The 19,306-nt window shown below is 43.0% G+C and overlaps 1 protein-coding gene across 2 annotated transcripts in view; it reads right to left on the bottom strand.

Moving 5' to 3' along the window:
• The window catches only part of TEC (tec protein tyrosine kinase), a 46,598-nt gene extending 28,875 nt beyond the window's left edge, over positions 1–17,723 (bottom strand). The window contains exons 1-2 of one of the 2 annotated variants that reach the window (XM_039550811.1): positions 17,591–17,723; positions 2,331–2,512 (exon numbers count right to left, since the gene is read on the bottom strand). In XM_039550811.1, the coding sequence (XP_039406745.1) occupies positions 2,331–2,468 (138 nt within the window). In that variant the 5' untranslated portion in view covers positions 2,469–2,512; positions 17,591–17,723. Of the gene's footprint in view, positions 1–2,330; positions 2,513–4,609; positions 4,821–17,590 lie in introns of those variants that run through there. The other variant, XM_019287237.3, reaches the window with a different exon arrangement.
• Between the last annotated feature and the right edge of the window lie 1,583 nt (positions 17,724–19,306).

Raw genomic sequence — 19,306 nt, 5'->3', positions numbered from 1 at the left:
CTGCAGACCTAATTGCAGCCTTCTAGCACCTGAAGGGAGGCTACAAGAAAGACAGAGAAAAACTATTTCCAAGGGCCTGTAGTGACAGGACAAGGGGGAATGGCTTCCAACTGAGAGTAGGTTTAAATTATACTTCAGGAAATAATTCTTTACAGTGAGGATGGTGAGGCACTGGAACAGGTTGCTCAGAGAGGTGGTGGATGCCCCACCCCTAGAAGTGCTCTAGGCCAGGTTGGATGGAGCTCTGAGAAATCTGGTGTAATGGAAAGTGTCTCTGCCCAGGGTAAGAGGGGTTGGAACTAGATGAACTTTAAGGTCCCTCCTGACCCAGGCCATTCTGTGATTCTATGATTAGCAATTTTTTTCAGAGCAATATGGATTCCAAGAAGGGCCAGAATAATTTCAAGTGAATGGGGGAGTCTAGGAAGGCTAGGACAGGGATGAAACAGACCTGCCTTTTTCAGCAGCAAACTGATGGCCTAACATAGGCATAATATATATTTTCAGCCAAACTGTCTGTATCTTAGGCTGAAATATTTTAAGAAGTTACTGCATCCTCAGCTGAGGGCACTATGGGCAGCCCTGCTCAATCTCACTGCAAATAAAACTGATAGTTTAAACCCCCTCTTAGAGAGATCCACAAGGCAGTCTACTGGAAAAGCATTTTAGCCAGAGGACATTAACCTGCAGGGCAAAGGGAAAGCTGGAAGGGGAAAACTGAAGAGGTGAAGCTGGAAGTGGTGACTTCTTAAAGGGTGACAACTAGACCTGCAAAACCTGTTGTCACATTTCTATTTGATCTGAACACAAACTGACATGGGATAAGCATGCAAGACGTATTTCAGAGGGCCTCTTAGCCCCCACCTCTTTATTCTCTGGAAGGATGCCAGAGTCACCAAAATAGGAGTGACGGATACACTCTGCCATCCAGGAGGACATAAAATGCCTGAAAAGAGTCTGCGAAGAGGACATAGCCAGGCTACTTCCAGCAGCGTCCAGTGACAGGGCCAGAGGCACTGGGCACAATCTGAAACACAGGAGGCTCCATCTGAGCATCAGGAAACAATGCTGGTCTTTTTTACTGTGAGGGTGACTGTGCACTAGCACAGGTTGACCAGAAAGGTTGTGAAGACTCCATCTGTGAAGATACTTAACAGCCAGCTGGACAGAGATACTCAATAGCCAGCTGGTTCTGGGCAACCAGCTCTGTGTGGCCCTGCTTGAGCAAGGGGCTTGGAGCAGATGGCCTCCAGAGGCCCCCTCCAACCTCAGTCTGTGATCTTGTTCTTAATCCCTGACTGTGTCTGAGCTACTTTCAGAGAACAGACTGCTGTGACCATCTTGTAGCATGGTAAGTGAACTCAGTTCTGGTGCAACCATACGGTCTGGCAGAGAAACATGCTTAGCAAGCCTTAGCTCTCCTATACCCTCTTCTTTTATCAGAGGTAAGACAGCCAACACAAGAGGTTACAGGGTTCCCTCCATTAAGCTTTATTTGTTAAATGGCTTCCCAAGGTGTACAATGTGTTTCATGAACTATTGCAGTCACTTTAATCCTCCTCAGCATTGTGACAAACATGGAAAGTAGCCTCACTTAAGTGGAAAATCTCACCCCCAGCACTGAGGATATGTCAGGACGCTCTGGGGGCAGGTGACCTTGATGAAACTGAGTCGGGAGCTTATTTGAAAAAATGTTGGTCTGAGGATTTGCATAGTTTACACTAATGACTTCTTGAGGAACTGAATTTACAAAGAAAGTGGTAACCGGGATGAGTTGCTTTTATGGTCAAAGATAAACTGCTTCCAGCTTCATTTCAATCACCAGGTTGCATGATCCACTCTAATGGATCTCATCTCTGCTGAACTTGGTCTGCAATGCACTGCTCCTATCACATGTTCTTTCTCCTGTTCAAATCCAGTTAATTGCCAGGTGCAAATGTAATGGCCTTCACAGTATACACAGTCACAAGAAACTGCAATTGTAACTTTTTCTACCTTTTAGCCACCTCATGATAGCAGCGATCTTTCATCTCTCTGGAGAGAGAAAGAGATCAGCTTTGATGACCACTGTTTTATGTCATATCTGCCATCCTGGCTATGCACTACTGCTCTGATTGAGAACCCATTCACATTGACTACCAGGTAAGTTATCTACACCTCTGTCAACCTGCACTATAAATAAGAGAAACGCCATCTCACGTTCATTGCCACCAATGGCCATTTCCCTGATCAGCTCTTGACAGTATGATATACAGTGGGGAAAAAAGCCAGTATCGTACAAAAGCAAAAAGGAACAAAGGCAATCTGTAGTATAACTCTGTGTCTCCTACCTCCGCTCGACCTTCGTAGTATGTTAGCATAGACTTTGTAAGTACAAAAAGCCTCTCTTTGTAGTTTAAGGGAGAAGTCCTCTTCTTCTGCTGTGATCTTTTAATCAAAATCTCTTGTAGGATAGTAGTCGTATTCATTTCAGCCACTTGTCAGCTCTCTTCTAGCCATTGAACATCAGTTCCTGTGAAGATGAGGAATAAAACATTATCAGATCTTTGGAGGATCACAGAATTGGAGATTTCTGTAACAAAAAGAGCTTCTACTTATAAATGAAACTGCCTGAATATACAGAAAGCTGCAGCTCACCCTAAGCATCTGGAAGTTTACAAAAGTTAATTATTAGACTAAAAAGTTCAGGCTTTGCTCAGCTGAGGGCTGCACTGGCACATTCCCAGGAAGCCAAAAGCTGTACGTGACTGGGATGAAACAAGGTACACTGCAGCCTGTGTCACAGAGAATATGGGTGAGAAGTCTGAAATGTGCTCCAGGCAAACAGCAGCGCACAACTGCTCTTCACCACAAACCTGTATAGAAGTTTCTAACCTGTATAGAACGTTTAATTGCTAAGGTCTGTACATGCATGCATGTCATTTGCAAAAGAGTTCTATATACAAAATGAAGATCATAGAATCATAGAATATCCTGCATGGAAGAGACCTACAAGGATCACTGAAGTCAAACTCCTGGCCCAGAACAGGACAGCCTCAAGCATCACACCATTTGTCTGAGAGCATTGTCCAAATGCTCCTTAAACTGTCAGGCTTGGTGCTGTGACCACTTCCCTGGGAACCTGTTCCAGTGCCCAATCATCCTCTAAGTGAAGAACCTTTTCCTAATATCCAACCTAAACGTCTCCTGACACAACTTCAGGCCAGTCCTGTCACTCGTCACCACAGAGAAGAGATCAGTGTCTGCCCCTCCTCATCCCCTCAATAAGGATGTTGTAGACTGCAATGAGATCTCCCCTCAGTCTCCTCCAGGCTGAACAGAACAAGTGACCTCAGGCATTCTTCATATGGATTCCCCTCTAGACCCTTCATCATCCTTGCTGCCCTCCTTTGGATGCTCCCCAATAGCTTAATGTCTTTTTTACATTGTGGCACCCAAAACTGCACACAATATTCAAGGTGAGGCTGCCCCAGTGCAGAGCAGAGCGGGACAATCCCCTCCCTTGCCCGGCTGACGATGCTGTGCCTGATGCCCCCCAGGACATGGTTGGCCCTCCTGGGTGGCAGGGCACTGCTGATTCATATTCAGCTTGGCATCAACCAGGACCCCCAGGTCTCTTTCCACAGTGCTGCTTTCCAGCTTCACATTCCCTGGTCTATACACACAACCAGAGTTGCCCCGGGCCAGATGCAGAATCCAGCACTTGCCCTTGTTAAAATTCACAAGGTTGGTGATTAACCATCTCCCTAATTTGTTAAGGTCTCTCTGCAGGGCCTCTTTCTGCCCTGGAGGAAGTCAACAGCTCCTCCCAATTTAGTACTGTCGGCAAACTTATTTAGTATTCTTCCAATCCTTCATCCAAGTTGTTTATGAGGATGTTGAAGAGCACTGGGCCTAAAATGAAGCCCTGGAGAACTCCACTAGAGACCAGTCATCGGACTGATGTAATCTCATTCACTACAACCCTTTATACCTAAGATGTATCAGTAAAAGTAATTTTGCAGATTTACCCTAATTTTACTAATGAAAATTTTCATACACAAATGGTTGTTTAGAAGATGTCAGTTTGAGAACAAAGAACTCAAGCTTATTTTTTAGGAACTGCCAAGCATATGCCTTCCAACTTCTGTTTAGAAAGACTTCATGCTGACCATCAAAATCAAGAAATTTAATTCAGATGGTTTTGGTTACTCAGTACTGTCAAGCTGCTTTAAGCTCTACACCATGACTGGTACCCGTAGGACACATTTAGGAGTACATAAAAACCAATACACCCACAGCTACTCTGTTTGCAAATCTGGCTCCAGCGTCCCACCAGAGCCATAGTCAGGCAATCCCTCTGTTCTTTGCAATGATGCCAGCTTAAATACAGCTGACCTCCTCCCTCATCAGCTCACCACTGTCCTGTCTTGTGCAGGTGTTCCTCCTGCCGGGCTGGGAAGCAGGTTAGGGAAGGGATCCAACCAGACATTTCATCATGCAGCACAGGCAGCTGCCTGCACAGACTCATTAAAAGAAGCGGCATGGAGGCAGGAATGAAAGGTGTGGGAGAGGCTGTGGAGAAGCTGTTCCAGAAATCTTTTTCCCCACTCCCTTCCCCTTTACTCACTTTCTGCCAGCCCTGCCCATGGCACCACCTGAGCCCTGCCTGAAGCTGGGCTCCAAAGCCAGGGGAAGTTGCAGGTGCAGACCTGGCGAGCAACTCAGGCTAGAGCAGCACGGCTGGAAGCTGAAGCCATGGCTTGAAGAAGGAACAGCAGCATCTGCTGAAGCACCAGTGACCATGAACAATCTCTCAACTGCGTGGAGGGGGCAGGGGATAACCCAAAGCCCTAGAGTAGAACAAAAAAATAATTCATTTTTCACGGGGCTTACTTTATGCACCTATTTACTACTTAAGAGTATTTCAGAATTCACTGAGGAAATGGCATGGATATTTTTCTCTGCAGGCAACATAACTTCAGCATGGACAAAACAGTACCTTTCACAGAATTGTGCAGAGAATCTTGAAAAACCACAAACCTCCTCACAACATTGCCTTAGACTACTTCATTTTTAATAAAATCAAATGTAAACAAACTTAGTTTAGTGTGTCTCATTTTGTGAGTAATTAATTGCTGTCACAATACATGAAATGACACCCTCTGCCTTCCAGTCTAGTCTTGATACTACCTTTCACTCCTTGGTTTGATTAGCTGAACTCTCATATCCCAGACTGCTGCTATCTCAACAGCTGGAAGTAGTTGTTAATTGCTTTACAATACCCTTTTCTTTTCCAGGAATATCCTCCTCATATGTTAAAAAAAATATTCAGTGGTTTACACGGAACTACAAAATAAGACCAGGCTAGGATGCATACATAAAAGATGATAATTGGACTGAAAATGGTGATTATTATGAATAATCTCTTCTTGTTATTTCTCTTCTTCTGATATGCATACACACATACATTTTATTGGTCATCTGTTATATTGCATTCTGGGAAGAAGGCAGATCTTTTTTAATCTGTAATTGTCTTGGATATGTTATTTAACTACTAAAGCTGCCCAATTCTGATTTATTGCCCTGCTAAAAATAAATTGGCAATCTTAAAGGTAATTGCAGAAGGAAGAATACTACCATAAACTGAAAATACAAACACTGCTCAAAAAACTGAAAGTCAGTATTAACTTTCAGACCAGCTTAATGCACACAAAACTTTAAGGGCTCCCATCACAGGCTCTCCCACTCAGAACAATTCTACTGTTCTCAATTGTAAAAATTCTCTGCTTGTACTTAAGAAAAACATAATTATTATCCATCTTATAAACTGTGAACTCAGAGATCCCTGGAGTGCTGCATTAGAGAGAGCAAGAAGGATTCAAAGTTAACTATGATTTCAAATCTCAATACTGATAATGCTAATATATTTCATTTCTCTACCAGGTTACATTAACATGACACATGAACCAAAAATATTCTTTTGACAAAATCGGGGTTAAAAAACAAAAACATCAGTAATGTAACTGGCCAATGTCTGCACCTGGTTGCTACACTGAATTATCTCTGCTATGAAGATTTCAGCAGATTAGAACCAGTTTCCCTGGTCAGAAGATCAGCCTTTGAATCTGCATTTGGTCACAGAAACCTGTTTTATTTGGGGTTATTTCCAAGTCAGTGGCTCTAGACACGTTTCTGTTTTGATAAATAAGGCTCAGGATAACTGAACCCTCGCCTATATTCTGAAAGTTATTTTTCAAAATTGCAATACTTCATTGAGAAGCCCCTGTAACAGCCATGCTTACCTCTTACCAAACCCGTATATCACTACTTTTCTTCAGTACAGTTTTAGACATTTTCTGCACATTTTCCCTCCGCCCACTTCCCCCCAAATACTCCATTGTTCCCAGACCATCCCTCAGAACATGAAGCTGTTTGCATGACACACTGTTATCGTGTTATAAACAGCTGTGGGAGTTTTGGGCTGACACCCAATATAAACTGTTCACAATATGACTCCTGCCAAGGAATTGCTCTATTCCCTGCCAACCTTAGTTACACGATAACAAGTAAGATCTAATTTGCAGAGATGCTGAAGACTCAGAATTATGGCAGAAATCAGAAAGAGCTAAAGATTCTCAGCTTTTCTCAGGGTGGGAAAACATTCTCAACTTTAAGTATCAAAACATCTGCATCAGCTTGTGTTTCCCTTCTTCACATTGTACAAGTATTAACCTGTATAGTCATGAAGTCACCATACACCTTCCTCAAAACAGATGAAAACAACTGTTCAGATAAGCCTTCTAAGTCAATATTGGTCCACATGCACAAAGTATGTTTTCACTTAGAGCTTCTTATGCATGCCACCTTTCCCAGTTTTCACTGGGGAAAACTGAGCCACTAAGTGATGTGGTAAGCTGAAGTGTTGCAACACTACCCACATATCTTCTGGTTCCCACTCCCAGCTCCCAGATTGTGTTTGTTTATTGAAACAATTAGTCACCATAAGCTGGCTGGATTGTAAGCACCTTTAACATTCAGAAAGTAGAATAAATGTATGAAATTCCCAGTGCAAGTTCGAGGGAGTAGAAAAGAGAAAGTGCATCCAGTCTGATCAGGGCTTCTCTGACCCAAATGTAACAAGCAACTGTCACTTTTTAAGACACAAATCTTTGTATCATACATAGCCATGGAGGGGCTCACAAGAAAAAACCACATTCTGAAAAACACACTTATCACAGCAACACAAAAGGAACACTAGGCGGAAATATTTGTGGCTGCAAATAAAAATAAAACCAAGATGGAACTGTTTTCTGAGTTTCAACACCTCCTTAATGATGGTAACATGTCCCTAGGAATTTGTGTCCTTCAGTGCAAAGTCTTAATGCTAAGCTGATGGGCATTCAAGACAAACAATCCCTCTAACAAATCAGCATCCTCAGCTTTCTGACTTTGATTGCATGCATCGTGCACAACTGCTCTTTTTCAGGTTTGGGACACATCAATCCAAAACCATGTCAACTCCAGACCTGGATATTTAACATTGAAAATGTACCTCCTAGGGCGGTGGATTAAAAAAAAATAAATTATAGAACATACACTACTTCAGTTTTTGAAAGTATCAATCAAAACATTGATTTTAAAAACCCAAGTGTATCTTGTAATCCTTCCTCAAATCTGTAAGTTTCAGATTATTCTTCCTCCTTCATTTTAATTAATTCAGAGCAGTTTGTTGATCAAGTTCCTATGGTGTCCCTGCAAATGTCTGCAGAGGGGTAAGTGAACAGGCAGCATAATGCTCCACTGGGTAGAGAGCAGAAAACAGTGCAGAAGGAACAAGAAAGGGAGAACTCCTTACCCTGTTTTTTTTCTGCTGGAGCTTCTGTTGTTTTATCATGAAACTACGACCTCAGTTACATGTGAACAGTTATTTACATAAGTATCCAGCACAGGCTTATTTGAATAATTACTACTCAGTGTAAGCAAGGGTTGCAAAATATACTCTTGTACTGCCTTTTTGCCCCACATCAAGGTTGCAAATTCAAACTCCAAAAAATAAAATACAACTTCTTTTAAACCCTGTTCAAAAGGTAAATTTCACAGAAATGCAAATACAAAAGAAATACACTTTAGCAAAAATTTGTCATAATTTTAAAATTCAAATTCAGGAAAAAATACTGTGATGATATACAAAATGTATCATATCCAGAAAAAGGAGAAGTAAAAAAATATTTAGAAATATTTAGATTTACATTTTTCCTCCTTTTTTTTTTTTTTTAACAGCAGACTCTCAGAAACCACTTCTATCATATGCAAGTTTGGATTTTTTTTAACTGTGAGAAATGTAACTTGGGGGGACTACGTTCTAATAGATTTCAAAATTATAGCCAAAAGTTTGCAAAACCTTAGTTTGTCTTTGAAAATCAGCCAAACAATAACTGGCTAATTTTATATATAATCAAACACTGAGAAAATAACTATCATACTTGCCCATATGAAATTTAGGGTTAAAAGTAAACAGGCTAAGGGGTAACTCTGTGACAACTCTGACTGGAGATTCTGAGACCATGTGATGTTGCAAAATATCCTTTATTCAGCTGAAAGGTACTCATGTACACACACAGAAGGAGCATTTTATCACAGTCAGAATCAGTTTTCCGAAATTTCTTGGAAACAGGCTCACTACATTTTACAAAATACAGAATTTGTTTCCTTTTAGCATTCTAACTTAGGTAGCTGGGGTAAGCAAAGTCAACAATGATGAGAAGTGATGGTTCCTCTCACACAGGGTCAAGTTGGCATCGAGGTGGTTCATCACACCAAACTGGAGCATCAGCTCATCAACGCTTGCAAAAGAGAAGTGGAGCCCAAGTTCACAGAACAGCTCAGGAAAAATGGTAAGAGCACCAGAAGAGTTTCTTTTCCCCTTACAACAATTTAGGAGAATGGCATGTACACATCTTCAAATCATTTATAAACTCAGCTATTGCTCCTTATTGGGACTTCCTGCAAGCAGTACGCTCCCATTACTAAGTTATCCTTTCACAGCTTTATAGGACACTTTCTTCACAACTAAATTATTTAGGAAAGAAAACTCTGCTTTATGAAAAAAAATTTACATTATTACCATCCATGATGTAGAAAATATGTTGACATGGGCATTTTTTCCTTGAAATTATTTAGTACTAAGTTTGAGTAAGCAACGCTATGGGATATCATACAAAGGATGGACTGATCAATTTTCACTATCCTCAACAACTTCTTGTATTTTTATTCATTCCTCTAGAGCTGAGTACTTGTAGCTTTTCTTATTTCTCCCACACAAAAACTTTGCAATATTTATAAACTTGCACTGACTATTTTGCCTTCAGTTTATTCAGATCAAAAACCTCTATCATTTGTAATGTTCTTTGCTGCAAGACAATAAAGCTGAAAATTAGTTTGGGACACGGGAAAGGAAGGCACAAAAAACCCCCTGAAACATCAGTATTTTACATTAACCCTTAAAAGGGAGACAGCAGATTTACCCAGGTCCAGATTTCGTAGCTCAGGTCTATTTTTATTCTAAATGTATACAGCAGAGTGAAAATGGCAAACAGTTTTCTCGTGACATCCAGCAGTTTTTGCCCTCTATGGTGCCGTCACCAGGACTTCAGGATGCTGCGAGGAGTTCGTAGCTGGCAGAGCAGATATGCTATATGCTTCACTTCCACATAGACCAAGGCTACTCCACCAGTACCCCACTGGCTGTGGCACTGGGTGGACATCTAGTAAAGCAGAGTCCTGCCTCAGCCTTTTTTCCAAAAATCCCCCACCGGTAAGAAGGGAAGAGAAACAGTAACACCCACTGACTAAAGAAACAGGCAAAGATGAGATTGGCAAAGGAAATGAGTGATGCTTGGGCAAAAGATTTTCCTGCTTCTCCCGGAAGCTGAAGATTTAGAGGGCTGGAAAAATAAAAGCTCTATTAAATCAGAGGTTGAAACCTAACTCTGTTAAGGAATCCTACAGCTCACTATCAAGTAGGAGGACAATTGCTATTGTACACAAAACTGAAAATCTGAGAAAAACAATCAAATCCAAAGAAAAATATAAAAAGAAAAGAGGTCAACAGTGCCTGAGGGTACTTCTTTTTAACTACTGTAAAGCGGTCAACTTACTTCACTTTCTTCACAATTTGAACTTGTTTTCTCAAATGTTATAAAATCTCAGGTAAGCATGTGATATATTATACCAAAAATAAGCTTAATTTATTTCAGTATTCAAGACACTCTTTTGACATGGTCTACTAAAATACATATGAATTATGACTGCCTTTATGCAGAGGGAATGACTAATACTTCCTCAGTTATTTCTCTTTCCAAACACTCCAAGACCGTTTTTCCCTAAACAACTGCTTGTTCTTCACCTACTAAAGAACTACTTGTTCTCCACCTGCTAGACTGTGTGGAAGCTACACAGTAAGGAATACTTCAATAAACGAGAACTTCTGCTGAAGACAAAGCTGTGAAATTGACTCAGGTGATGAACTACTGGCCCCATCTCACATGCTGACTAAAGGATGTATTTACCCTCAAAATCTTTATTTTGAGGTAGGATTATAAGGTCACTTGATAAATGTTGCTTTTTCACACCTACTGAGTAACTGACCAGTCCCAACAGACAGAGCTCAGTAGGTGTGAAAAAGCAACATATATCTCTATCGAAACAATATATCTAAAGTTACAGGTCAGAACTGCTTTCCATGCATGAGGGAAACCCCAAGGCAGTGAGTGGGGAACAGAAAATATCCAAGTTCCCATTTGTCAAGTTTTCCCCCGTGTTGTTTTCACCAGGATACATCCCCTCTGCTACAAAACAAGCACAAGAGATTGAACACAAAATGAACAACCATTTACATTTCAGCTGAGGTGCTGTACTACTGTTCCCATGCATGGCAAAGTACTGGTGTTGGCAAGGTCAGTGTTCTTATCTCGTGATTCCAGACTCTCTTACCCTGTTATGTTGGATAGGTGTGCTTATTTTGGCTGGGGTAGAGTTAACTTTCTTCACAGTGGCTAATATGGGGCTGTGTTTTGAAACCGTGTTGATCACAGTGTTGATAGTATAGAGATGGTTTTGTTATTGCTGACCTGTGTTTGCACAGAGCCAGGGCCTTTCCTGCTTTTTGTACTGCCACGCTGGCAAGGAGGCTGGGGATGCATAGGAAATTAGGAGGAGACACAGCTGGGACAGGTGACCCCAGCTGACCAAAGGGATATTCCAGACCATGTGACATCATGATCTATATATAAAGTGGGGGGAAGAAGGAGGAAGGGGAGACGTTTGGAGTTAAGGTGCTTGTCTTCCCAAGAAACTGTTTTGTATGATGTAGACCTGCTTTCCTGGGGATGGCTGAATACCTGTCCACCCACAGAAGCAGTGAAAGAAATCCTTGCTTTTACCTGCCTTTCAGCCACTTACTAATAGAGTCTCCACACACATGACTAAAAAGCCAGGCTGTGACCTTGAAGAATTTCTTCTTCACATACAGTGCATCCTAAGCAGCAAAGAATACCAAAGGACTTGAGCTTCACTCATGTTAATATATACATATTAATTCAGGGGAAAAGTTTCCCACTGAATCTGAAAATAAACACAATTGAGGCAATGCTGTGGTCTCATGTTTTCCCTTTCCTCTGGCTAATGCAATGTAGTGAGCATCTCTAGCAAAGCAGCTTGTTATCTCTGCTGTCCTTGATGTCAGATCTCAGATGTTGAGGCGTTTCAACTGTTGTGAGCTAAAACAGGGAATGAGAACACTTGTCAGGTGTCACAAGACATTTATGGTCTTAAGGAACACCATTCAGCTTAAACTCTTTCAGACATCAGCCAATGCAGCTATTAACGCTTGATGGTATCTTACTCCACTCTGCTTATCTATGGTGAGACACAAGGATATTAGATAATCAGTCAAACATCATCAGAACTTGGGCTGCCATGATCCAGTCCCATTGAGGTCAAAATTACAAGTAGTAAAGTTAAGGCACTGCAAAGGTAAGATAAGACAGTTCTTTATGGGTAGGTCTCAGGTTTTCATGGGGAGTGCCTGCATCACACTGACTTTCAGAGTTAGTTTCAGTTTAAGAGATCCAGAAAAGTAACTAAACCAAATAGAGGGAGTTTTGCTGCTTGCCTATGACTTTTATTTTTTTCATCAAAAAGCTGTAATCCCCTTCATGGCTGGAGAGAGTGCCTTGGTGGGAAGAGAAAGCTGTTGTGGTGGCAAAGAGGCTGTCTGCAGCCCTTGACACAGAACGATGGCCCTCCTCTCACACTCCACAGCCTTTCACCTTGTCATTCTCCCAAACACCCTGCTGATAAAACAGACCCTCACAGTTCATCTGACACACTGGAGCTGTAAATTGTCTCCTTCCAACAACCAAACCTGCTATATTCAAGGATCACTGAGGATGATCACTGACACCAGCCTGCAGCTTTGAGGAGATGCTCCTCATGGTTGACCATGACAAAGCCAACTGAAAGAGTCCAGCCAGCCATGGTTGAATGAAACAGCTGCCTGAAGGGAAAGCAAAACCACATGTGGCTACACAACTAAACCTGTAACAGATTATTTGTAAGCAAGCTGAACTCAAGTTGCACTGGCAGTTTTGAACCAGTCACCCTTAATACTGGAGTGTTAGATCTCTTTATGTTAAAAAATACTATTTTAAGCGTCTTTTCTGGATACAGGTTAGGTAGAAATTTTAATTTCAAAAGATCCCAAAGTATACTTAAGATTACCAGTTTAGAGGATCTCCCATGGGACAGAAAAAGGCCCATTCAGCTCAACTCACTTTGCACGTTAAGACCACATCCCTTGAACTGGGTCACACAAGGTGGGAGAGTCCCCACTCTTTTCCTCCTCCCCCCATGGCACTGGGAATTGATGTGGTTTGCAACTTCAGCTGGAAAGACATGCTCATAATAGGGGAGGCGAGGCAGGGAAAACACACACAATTATCCTTTCTGCTAGGATATAGAGCTTGCCCTGTGATATAGGACATCCTGTAATTCACAGGACAAGTAGCAACCTTGAATATATTAATGTATGTATTGTAATTATCTCACCTACCCTGTAAGCTAGCACAGCAAATCTGACAAGATTTGTGCACAGGACTGTCTGGGACAGATTTACAATGTTCAGCTAAAATGAAAGGGTAGATATCACCTGGGTCTGATGGTGAGTTTTGTGGCTATCCTGTGGAGGGGGAAAAAAAAAAAAAAACAAACCAACCAAGAAAGCCTTTTTTTGTTTCATAAACATAAATGGTCAGGAGTTTGTCCCAATCTAGTGTACAGTGCACACTCACTGGAAGGGCAGGGTCCCAGTGTCCTGCCCAGACCCTCTTTCATAAGGAAGAATCCTGCTTCCTTTACTATCCAAAGCCATGTTTTTCTGTCCCACATTCAAGTGAAAACAAGGCCTAGATCTTACAAGTTAACAGATCACAGCTTGTAATAGGCATAAGGCTGAATAAAACCCCTCCTCAGAGGAAAATCAGCTGTGACCTGCTTGAGCCTACATGAAGTTATATCCTCTGTGTGGCAAACTGATACCCATTCACATATCTGCTGATAAGAGAAATGGAAATGAGGAAAAGCAGGAGTGCCAAGAAAGCTTTTGCTTAGGTCCCATATACCTCAGCACACTACATTTTTTTTTCCCTTTTTCCTGCATTTGTTTAATGTTGCACAGGATTTTTACCTGAAGAGCTGAAACAGAGTAGCCCAGCTGGCAGCCTGGTGCTTTGCCTCAGAAGAGGAGCTGTGACTGCAAACATGGCGAAACACTTCTCCTTCCCGTCATCAAAAGCTGAGTCTCACAGCTGGCCTCAGGAGATGGGGAACAGCTCTTGTCCATCAGCTGTCAGCCAGGCTCAGACTCTCCCAGAGCAACTCCCCTCTCCACAGCAGGCTCCTGAAAACCGCATCTCCTGCCCACAAAGGCAAGACCACACCACGCTAAGCGTGAGCTTTACTGAACTGCCCAGAATACAGGACAGTCATGCAACCAAGAGGTGTCTTTTCAGCAATGTCATTTTCCTCCTAAATGTTTGGGTGTTGTCAAAACCAAAGACAACTTCTAGGTGATGTCATTCTTCCCAAGAAAGGTAAACCCTGCCCATGATGGACAGACCTACTCTCAGGAGACTTCTATAATTCTTCCCAAGATTTCATGACCCCATATGAACACAGTGGCCACTTCACAGTACTTGCAAGAAATGGCTCTCTTCATCCCACCTCCATGCCCAGGAAGTGCAAAAACCTGCTGCCCTCCCCACAAAGCACCTTCTACAAGGAGACTCATCTTCACACGGGTAAGTAGTTGCCTATCTGTTTTTCAAGGATTTATCTCACGTGGTGTTTTCCTTGACTCTGAATCACAGCTGGTGCAGCTGAGCCAGGGCAGGGGATGACTGAGACCTGCCAGTGCTGTAATGGCCACGGGGCAGTGCTCAATCACAAGCCTCTGTTCCCCAGTTCCTCTTCTGCCACACCAGACAAAGAGCATATGTGTCCACCCAAACACTAGTGTTCCTCACTTGCACACCGCTTTCTTTCCTAATGCCCTTTCCTTTAGAAAAACAGAGCAAAAACAGCAGAATGCTCCTCTGTCTGAGGGCTGGCAGAGAAAACTGGTGATTTGCTGCTAGAAGTCAACCCCTCCATTAACAAAAATACATTTTTTGAGACCTGATTGACCATTTGTTAAAACACAGGTACAGTTTCACAGGTTTCTGGAGAGTTCTGTCCCATTATATCAGTAACACCTTTAATGCCTAGTGCTAGCATGAGGCCCTGGCCAGGAGAATTAGGGTAAATTGGGGTGATCCCTCTACAGTAAGGAGCAGGATGCAGCCAGTGTAGTGAGTCTTTCCTCGCATTCTGCATAATGGCAAAAGCGGTGGGTACCAGCAGGTCATTTAATGAACTTCATCACTCTAATTTCCACAGTGCAACAACTGACTGACCATTGCTGACATTTTCTAGACAAAGTATTGGTAATTCTGTGCAAATAGATGCATCTATATAATAATAAAAATATATGTAGCACAAATACAAAAATATATGATAGATGTCCTACAGGAACACATATATAATTAGAAATATAATAAAAGTCCACCACCTCAGGCTTTCTTCACCATGCCAACCTGTACTCCGCTCTGAGTACTGTTTTCCATATTTTTCAGTTTTTATAGTGGTATTTCCTTATACTATTTCTGCAGGAGAGTCATTGTAGACTGCTACAACCGATTCTTTGGCATGCACAAACCCGCCTTTTTCAAAGAACAGTTCCAAGTTCAGCAGTGAAAAGGTAATAGGTTACTGAAAAAAAGTCAAACCAAGCTAAAGTAGAAAAACATCTTAGACATCAGGGCCTTTAAACAAAGGCTAAAGCCTATTTTCCATGACCTTTGCATTGACAGCAGGCAGCACAGACTTCTATTGTCCAAGAAACAGAAAATGTTTTGCATATTTGAGGTATAAATATTTGTATGAAACTTACACTATCCTGCACCTGATCTTGTGTATCCAGTTTATAAGTTAACACAACACAGAGGGAATTAAATCTACAACAGGTTGCACCTATATTTGGTGGAGGGGAAGACTTTTCTTGATGCTTCCAAGTAATTCTATGAAATTAACCACTTCCCAGTTATTTTAACCTCATTACAGGATATCACACATCATGGCATTTCTGAATACAATATTGTTTCAGGGCAAGATGAAAAAATATGGAGTTAATATTGTTTTATCAACTCTATTATTTTTCTCTCTTTTTATCCACTGTAGGCAGTCAGCATAGTAGATACACTACAATGCCAAATCCACAATGCCTACAACTAAAAATTAAAATGTGATTTAACTTAGGACATAGTTCAAGCTGCCTCACAGTCAATGGGTTTAGAAGATTTCAAAGACTTTAAAAATTCTATATTAACATTTAAAAAACAAAGGTGGTACTTCTATAAATTTTGAATGGCTAATAAAAGTAGGTCTAGCAGTTGATAACTAGAGTTGCCTCAAGACAGAGGTGTAACTGCCAGTATGTTTTTGATTTCTGCACCTATGAGATCATCTTATCAAAACAAAAAAGGTGCCAAACACAATCACACTGCTCTGCTTTCAGTGGTTTCAGCAGACAAACTCACATAGAAATCAACCATTTGGTTCCAAACAATCATAATACTCACTTAGAAATTTAGAGGAACTTAAAAGGCACGCTTTCATTAAGAACTAAATGCAGAGATAAATGTGATGATTTCATGATAAATGTATTTCACAATAAATGAAACATAAAATAAACCCCAGAGAAACATAAAGAATATCAGAGGAGAGTCTGATAGCAAATGGGCTCTTTCCTGCTGTAGTCCCCATACAAACCACAACCATCAAATGGCTTTGAGTAACTCCCTGTCTGAGAGCTACCTCCCAACCTACAAGAGCAGTACCCAGCAAACAAGACCAGGACACCTAAAGGGCCTCCTCTGCACAAGTGACATGATCTGAGCAGCACAGCTGGTGTGTCTGAAAAAAAGCAAAGCATGTGCTTTCTGATGTCCCAAAATACTCTAAACATTTATATAACAGCAGTAAGTAATAACCCATCTTCCAGTCTCTGAAGAGTTTTGAGAAATTGAAGAAGACTTCACCTTCTATCAAAGGTGAGACAGTCAGATAATGTATCAGAAACACGTACTCTAAAATGAAAACATATGCTCCAGAAGCAAGTACTCGCAAGACACCTTTTCCTTGCATTTCTACTACAATCAGTTTTTCCATCTATAGAAGCTACAGTCTCATGTATTTGACTCATAAAACAACCCTAAGTATTTCAGATTAGCATCTGCCATTTCAAGCAGGGAGCTCATGGCCATGCCTGTACTAAAAGCTCCGTTTACAGCTCAAATATTTACCCGTTCCAACTTAGAGGGGCGCAGAAAGGAAGCCTGTGGAAAAGCACCACGCAAGTCTCCTCACCTATTGCACAAGCAGCAGGTGTGCTCTATCTCTGCACGAGGCTGTGTGAGAGCATTCACTGCCAAGAAAGGGTAACCCGATGTGGGACAGAAAGCAGGAGGAATTATTAGCATGACTGAACTCACACAGAAGGCAGTTTTTGCCTTGACACGAGGTGAAACAGTCTTAGCAAAGCACAGTGGTTACAGGGATGTAAGACCCAGAGGCGAAAGTCATATAAACAAGAAAATACTCAGCAATGTTGGCTTTCAAACTGATTTGGCAGCCTGGGTCACAACCCTTATATTACACAGATGAGAGCAATTTTAAGCAAAGGTTTAAAAGACAGCTTTTGTCATTGCTCCCGCTTACAGCTGCCGTGACACCTGTCCGCCGAGGCAGCAGCCCCTCCGCTCTGGCGGCGCTGCCACGTTCGGACTCGCGAACCGCAGGGGGTCCCCGTGCGCGGCAGCCCCGGACAGTCCCCGCGGCGGGGCGCGGGCCCGGCTGCCTGCGCTGGGGCAGCCCCGGCCGGCCGCGGCCGCAAGGAACCGCCCCGCTCCCAGCGGGACAGCCCCGCTGCTCGGCAGCCCCGGCTCTGCCTTACCTGGGAGTCCCGGCCGCCGTCGCGGAAGGAGCCCTGGCGCCGGCGGCGTGGAGGGAGGCGGAAGGACGGAGGGAGGGAGAGAGGCACCGCACTGCCTCGCTCCGGCCCGCGAAGGCACCTCCTCCACCTCCTCCTCCTTCTCCTCCTCCTCCCGCCGAGCGCGGCTCCCCGCGGAGGAAGCGGCAGGGGCGGCCGCTGCGCGGGGCTGACGCGCTGTCCAGGCGCCCTCCGCGCTCGGGGCGGGTGCGGCACGGCGAGAAGCTGAACTGAGGGGTCCCCCACCCACCAGACCTGCCGGGTGCTGCCTGGAAGCCTGTCCGTGAAGTACAAGGAAAATTACATAACTTCGGAGCAGGTTGCAAACTCTCCCCCAAAATCCAGGTTCTTGGTCCCAGCTAGCTTTAAATTGTGTGAAAGCTGTGCTTTGGGTACAGCATTTCTCGTACCAAACCAGGGTGAGAATGAATACTCACAGGGCTCCGGGCTGGGCCGTAGGGTGGCGGTGGGCACAGCAGTCCCCCATCCTGAATGGGCTGTGCACTCCGAGGCTGCTCCTCTTTAATGTCCGTCGTGGATCTGCTCATGTCCGAGTGACCCCCGGGTTTACAGAGCCTTCCTTCATAATTAACCGTGCGTAACAGTCACATCCAGCCACCCCAAACCTACAGCCAGAATAACTGGTGGCTTTTTGCGCCCCTCAGGTGCCTGCATTGAACTTCAGAGTTCAGGGTCTGTACTGAGATGGTGCGCAGGCTCTTTCTTTACCTTCTTTCCTTCTCTTAGCCCAATCTGACCTATAGAAACTGTCACTGCAAAACGACATTGAAAGAAAAAGATCTTGTTAAGTTCAGTGGAAACACATCTCTCACATTTCAGTCAGTCTAGAGGAAAGCAAGTAGGGTCTATGCTGTTTGCAAGAGATTTGTTTTGTTGTGATTAGTGTGTAATAGCTGTATCAACACAGATGTCTTTCAGTTCAGCTCAGAGGAAATGACTTACAAAGTCTTTGTTTTCACTTGAGGAATTTCCTCCAACTTATTTTGGCACTGTGGCCATGTCTTCCATGTCACACTACTGCTGAGGCCTGGGAGTCACAGGGCAGAATGCCTAGTGTGTGGGGCCTCTCTGTTATAAACACGTGGGCAGTCTCATGCAACCACTTTATGATGACCAGTACCACCAGCCCATCTCACCACTCTCCCCTCCCTCCACATCCACACATTTGTGGTCGCACACACTCAGGCATCCATGCAGACATCCTTACTCACTGCCACTGATGTGGTCACTTTTGCAAAACAGGCAAGTATTGCTTCATTTTTCAAGCAATGGCAGCTACAGCTTCCTTCACCTCCTCTGCTGCTGCTGTGGCACAGGGAAAGGCCAATAAAAATGAACAGTTGCTTAAAGGAGGAACCTGAAATAGCTTTGCTCCATACAGTGCACTTTCTGAGCTCTAGAAAGAAGTGTTGTCTAGCGGAGAACTTGATTATGTGTTATGCTACCCTGTGACTTAACCAGCAGCAGCTGCATTACTCCTGAGGCTTCATTCCAGAGCTGCAGCAGAAGCAAAGGGATAGCACGGCACATCTCTGTGGTTCAAAGCATGTGGCCATTTCCATGCTGAAGTTGTTCTTACAACTACTGATCAGGGGTTAACTACTTTGATGTTGATGGATCAGTAACAGAGCATTTGTGGTGGACATGTGGATCACAGAT

This window comes from Corvus cornix, chromosome 4, assembly GCF_000738735.6.
Source record: "Corvus cornix cornix isolate S_Up_H32 chromosome 4, ASM73873v5, whole genome shotgun sequence".
In the NCBI taxonomy this organism is placed as follows: Eukaryota; Metazoa; Chordata; class Aves; order Passeriformes; family Corvidae; genus Corvus; species Corvus cornix.
This window is presented reverse-complemented; position numbering and strand designations above follow the sequence as displayed.